Below are 5,485 nucleotides of genomic sequence, written 5' to 3' on the forward strand. Positions count from 1 at the left end.
GGATCAATCTGAAAAATCTCTATCCCTTCCACACATTACTCCCTTCCCCTGCCGAGTAAGTCACGCCTACCCCGAAAGGGAAATGGCTTAATGGTGTAATAATAATAATAATAATAACAATAATCTATTTGGCTGAAATAGATTCAGAATCGGTGGCTCAGTTGGTTAGACACTTGGACTTCACCTCAGAGGTCCGGGGTTCGATCCCTGAGCCGGTACCTCTGGAAATTTTTCAATGCACCTTTACCGAGGTTCTGGTGGTTCGGAACTCACCTTAAGCTGTAGGACCCCCATCGTGCACTTGACTGCAACCCAGTCCGTCAATGATGGGGTAAAAACCAGGCTTTGTCCAATATGTCTGGGCAGACTGCTCTCATCAGATCACTTGATTGCATTATAAAAATGCGTCCGTGACTGATGATATATACCGGGAGAGCCCCGTGCAAAATGATCAAATAAAAAATCCAACTCTAACCAAAAATGCCTTCGACATATTGGGCAGTATAAGCCTGTGACAACATTTCGCCACAGAAATGTTTTTAAAAAATTTATTTGGCTGAAAATTTAACTTGTTTGTATAGAGCTCTTCTTTTTAGCTTGGAAATGCAATCTTTTTGATTTTTTTTCTTAACTGAAAAATGTTTTTTAGTTGGAAATTCAACTATTGTTCCACATTCGTCTTTCTTAATAGAAAATTCATCTCGTTCAGTAGAGATTTAATATTTTTTAGTTAAAAATGACATTAAAAAAATGTATATAAAAGCATAACATCCTGTTTTCTCTGGGTCTCGTATTTTTATAGATTACAGTATACTCCTTGCATTCTATACCTAAAGACGATATGGGACTCTTACATGCAGTGAAAAAGGCGCACGTGCGCACGTGCGCACGTGTATAGCGCCTCGCGTAATATCTTCGACAACGCAAGTGAAAGTTATGCCGACTCTGAAGCCGGTCTCTGTGACCCGTGATTATAAATCGCTTTAGCACATATACTTGTCCTCAACTCCTCACGTATATAAGTTCACATTATACACACGGGAGCATCTTCAAATAACTCTTAGCATAAAAATTACGTGAACCCACATCAAGGCCGAAGCAGTAACATTTTCGGCAGGTCATATATTAAATTTATTACATATTTTCCCCTATGCTTTGAAACCTGAGGCAGAAATGCGAGAGGAGAAAGGCCATAAGGGAATTGAAACAATCCTGGCGATCTGATGGAAGAAGCACTCGTTAACACGAATTGATCTTCATTAATTCGCACCAGTCTAAACAACTGCTGATAGATTTCGACGTACTGACTTTACCGGAATTTAACATTCATTTTCATGCTAAATGTGTAGATTTAGGCTTTGGAAAATAATACTTCATTCTGAATGAAAAAACGACAATTATAACTGAAACAAGATTGAATTGCAATATCTCCGTTTGAGCGATATAAACATTAAAAGCAATTCAATTGTTATTATTTTTGACACCAGTCATGGGAGCGAACATAGATGGAGTTTAAAATGAAAATTGAAACACTAGTTTTTTTGTGACAGTGTATCCTTCTGGCTGAAATAAATATTGCTCTGATTTACGACTAAACTTAGTTTTGATGAGAAAATCATTAAATTAAATTCTACTATTATATTATGTACTTGTCTCCAGACAATCTAGTGGGGGTCGAATTCTCAGTTGACGTCTTGCCATACTAAACGTGGGTTGCATAAGAACGCGTGATCGAAAGCCGGAGAAGAGAGATGTTCTTCTTCCTCAGGAAACTCGTACCAAGTGGCTTCTTCGGTACGAGAAAGTTTTCAAATGATATTTTAAATTACGAAATATCGATTCGATTGATATTACGTTTGAGGAAATGAAAAGTCCTATGTTTGCTCAAACAAGGGTGAACACAGTAGTGTACAGGTACTTCGGGCATTCCATTTATATGAGCACACAACCTGAAATGAATATTTTCAGATTCTATTCAAATTACGGATCACATAATGGTAAATTGTAGTGCTATAGGGATATATTGTAGGTGAAAACCATCATCGACTGTATTTCATGGTTACCGAGATATTGGGGGCAGTAGTTAGTCCATTTCTATGCGCAGACAATTTTTCAAAGAAATATTAAAGCGTCCAAATCAAATAAAAATATCAGTAACGATATTCAAAAGTAAATTTGACAAGCTTCACGATGGTAATGGCCATTTCTTAAAAATAAATGTCCTTCAAATAGTTTTAAAATAATTTTAATTTAAATTGCGAATATCACAATTTGCGTTTGCTCCAATTTCGAAATGCATAATAAAAGAAAGCTTACAATTTCTAGTTGATAACCCTGAATAGGCAGAATGGAGATTTAAATGTATTACTTAATTGCCAAACTCGAAAAATCTGAATTAACAACCAAACTCCTGATTCAACCATCTCCAGCATTGCTCTCCAAAGATACCTTCTATCTTCAAGTTTTAACGATGTTATTCGAACATCCTCATTTTGTAGTCAAGCTTATACAAAAGTCTATCTATCACTGTAACGATTTAACAAATTGTTATCGATATGTAGTTAATGAAAGATTATAATTGCACTTTTTTATGACATTGTATATATGAAATGCAGTTTACATTACGAAAATGCAATGATGTTAGATTCAATAGGAGATTTAAAAAAAATTTTAAATAAAGGTATTCGACATAACAACTATTTTAATTTGAGCCATCTTTGAAGTCAAACGAAATACTAGTCTAGTCAACACAAAAAAGGTCAAGCAGATATGCACATAAAAGATTGAATTGGATTTTTAATCGGTAGATATTAAATTCTCATAATAAGTCCGTTGAGTCTCAGATGGTACTTCGTGGCGCATATTATATGCATCCACTCGCATTGTAAAAAGTAACAAGTGATAAAGTACTTATTAGTACTACATCACACTTGATGTAGATTTAGAAAATAAGTAAATTCATATTTCTTTTCATTACACGTCACTGCCACTTATGTAAGTTCAGAAACTCAACCTTCTTCACTTTCGTTTTTTTTTAGTATTGTGATAGACGTTTTCGTACTTATTGTAATCACAAAATTGAAATGTTGTTCCATTTCTATTTATAAATTCGCCCATTAACATTTTTCGTGTGCAAATAAGGCGTTTATTGATACGTTTGAACAATTTATTATATATTTTTGAGGTTATCTAATGGAACCCAATTATAATATAGGATATTGGATTTTTAAATCTTGATTCTAGATTTTGATATCCCAGATTAGAAAATTTTATAATAGGAAATATTATTTAGCAATATCTATTTTATGTTATGATCTACAAATTGTCGTTTTAATGATCTCGATTGCTGTACCATAGTTGATAGTCCAATATTATATCCGGTAACATATTTTGTATCGCCAGGCATAATCTTTTTTTTCTCACTCCCTTCAAAAGAAAGTAACAGTCTTACTTTACAAAAAAAAAGTAGTTGGATCAATTAAATATTTATTGTTTTCAGTGGGGGATTAAGGAAAAATGCGGGGTAATATTCGTGATATTATGGTCAGACAAAATGTTAAATTTTTCTAATAGTTATAGGGTCTAATAAAATCCTTTGTTAAGTGCAGCCTATACCTATGCATATGAGGTTATAAAGCATAAACGATAGAAGTGTAGAATTATAGGAACCGTTCACATAATACCGTGGAATAGGGAAGTTAAAACATTATTTAGTCACACACTTGTTAGTGCTGAAGCATATATCCATATTTCTGATACTCCTACCGTAACTCACCGGCACCTCATATTTGCTGTAATTTGTGAGACAAGAGCCGAGACGTCGGCTCGCATATGCAACTTCTCATGAGAAATTTTTACCTGGATTCTCAGGTACTGGGGCAAGCAGGCAGCGCGTAACTAATTAGTCACGGTGCGGAATAACAGTGGTTGGTGAATGAATCTTCAAGGATCAGTTACGACCATGGACGACCATGGACGACCATGGACTCCACACTAAGAGTTTGGGAGCATTCGTATTTTTTAAAAATTTTCAATAAGCGCCATATCTTTCAATACAATTTATTAAACTTTTTAAGCTACTTTACTTCAAAAATATACTAATATGCTTCGAATGACCCCTATATGAATGGTTTAAAAACAGTGTCTTTCGACCACTTTTTTTATTGAAAAATAACTCAAATAGTGGCATTCAACGCAGATTTGCATCAGCTTTAAGACAATTTAAGTTAAAAAAGTTAAGAAATTCACTGAAAAAACTATATTCTAATTTTAAGAATTTCCCACTAAGCTGAATATTTGCAACTTAAATAGGCCACGAGAATATATTCTTAATGTAAGATGGAGGCCCCCTTGCCTTATGAATATATATATATATATATATATATATATATATTCATGTATATGATAATAACGTATAGTTAATTTTATATCAATACATAATTGAAAAGTAAATAAATTGTGAACATCAAAGCCAGAAGTAAGTATATACTTCTAAATTGAGTCAGTCAATAAATGTGCAGGTTACAAAATATTTTTTCAATTGAAAATTATAATGTACTAGCCACATTCTAATGAAACATATGTAATTAAAGATATGTAATATTATTTTTAAGTTTCACTTACCACTTTTCTTTAACGCAAAACACTCAATGCCAAAAATTACAACAACAAAATAAACTGATTCAGAAGCACGTTGCACGAAAAGTTAAAAGAAATTATTGAACTGAGCAGGGCGCATTTTCCTTTGCGCATTTCTTCTTCTCCACTCATATTCTCATTTTAAGAATATTTTCTCTCTTTGATTAGGAGATACTATCAAAGTAAAAATTTCGCTTAATTCATTAAGAATATTACTAAGAATATGCCTGTAAAAACATGACCCCTAAATATTAGAATATCGTTTTTTTGGTGTTTTATTGAAGAAATGACACACATTTTAAAAAAATCTTGATGTACCTAAACTCTCAGCAAATAGTGTATCTTCAAACTAACATTAGTGATCAACTCTAGCTATTATATACCAGAAACTTTTAAGAACATACATCTCGAGGCCTGCACCGATGGAAAAGAAGATTTGATGCAGTACCTAAAAGCAGTAAGGCGCTGAAAGGGGATCGGTCCACGGAGGCGCTAATATCTCAAGTGTGTGTATATATATATATATATATATATGTGTGTGTATGTGTGTGTGTGTGTGTGTGTGTGTGGGCGCGCACGCCAATACCAAAGTAACGAAGACCGTTCTTAAAAGTTTTTGGTGTATAGCGAGTTCTTAAACAATTATCAAATCTATGGGAAGATATGGAGTAAATTTAGAACTCATGGATATTAAAAGGGCTCTATCTGGACCCGAGGGTAAGGCGGAGACACCACTATGTTTTCACTGCTAAGTTGCGGCGTTCAAAAAGGCGTTCGGCTTTGATGTTGCAAGCCCAAGGTTGCAGGTAGGATGTGCAATTTGTCGTTATTCGTCAGTGAGGAGGGG

At 34.0% G+C, this 5,485-nt stretch overlaps 1 protein-coding gene across 1 annotated transcript in view; it reads left to right on the forward strand.

Moving 5' to 3' along the window:
• Positions 1–3,936, forward strand: part of LOC117177317 — a 24,238-nt gene extending 20,302 nt beyond the window's left edge. The window contains exon 2 of the mRNA XM_033367930.1: positions 3,871–3,936. Within this exon, the coding sequence (XP_033223821.1) occupies positions 3,871–3,897 (27 nt within the window). The 3' untranslated portion in view covers positions 3,898–3,936. The remainder of the gene's footprint in view (positions 1–3,870) is intronic.
• Positions 3,937–5,485: the final 1,549 nt, after the last annotated feature.

Source organism: Belonocnema kinseyi, chromosome 7 (genome assembly GCF_010883055.1).
Source record: "Belonocnema kinseyi isolate 2016_QV_RU_SX_M_011 chromosome 7, B_treatae_v1, whole genome shotgun sequence".
Lineage (NCBI taxonomy): Eukaryota > Metazoa > Arthropoda > Insecta > Hymenoptera > Cynipidae > Belonocnema > Belonocnema kinseyi.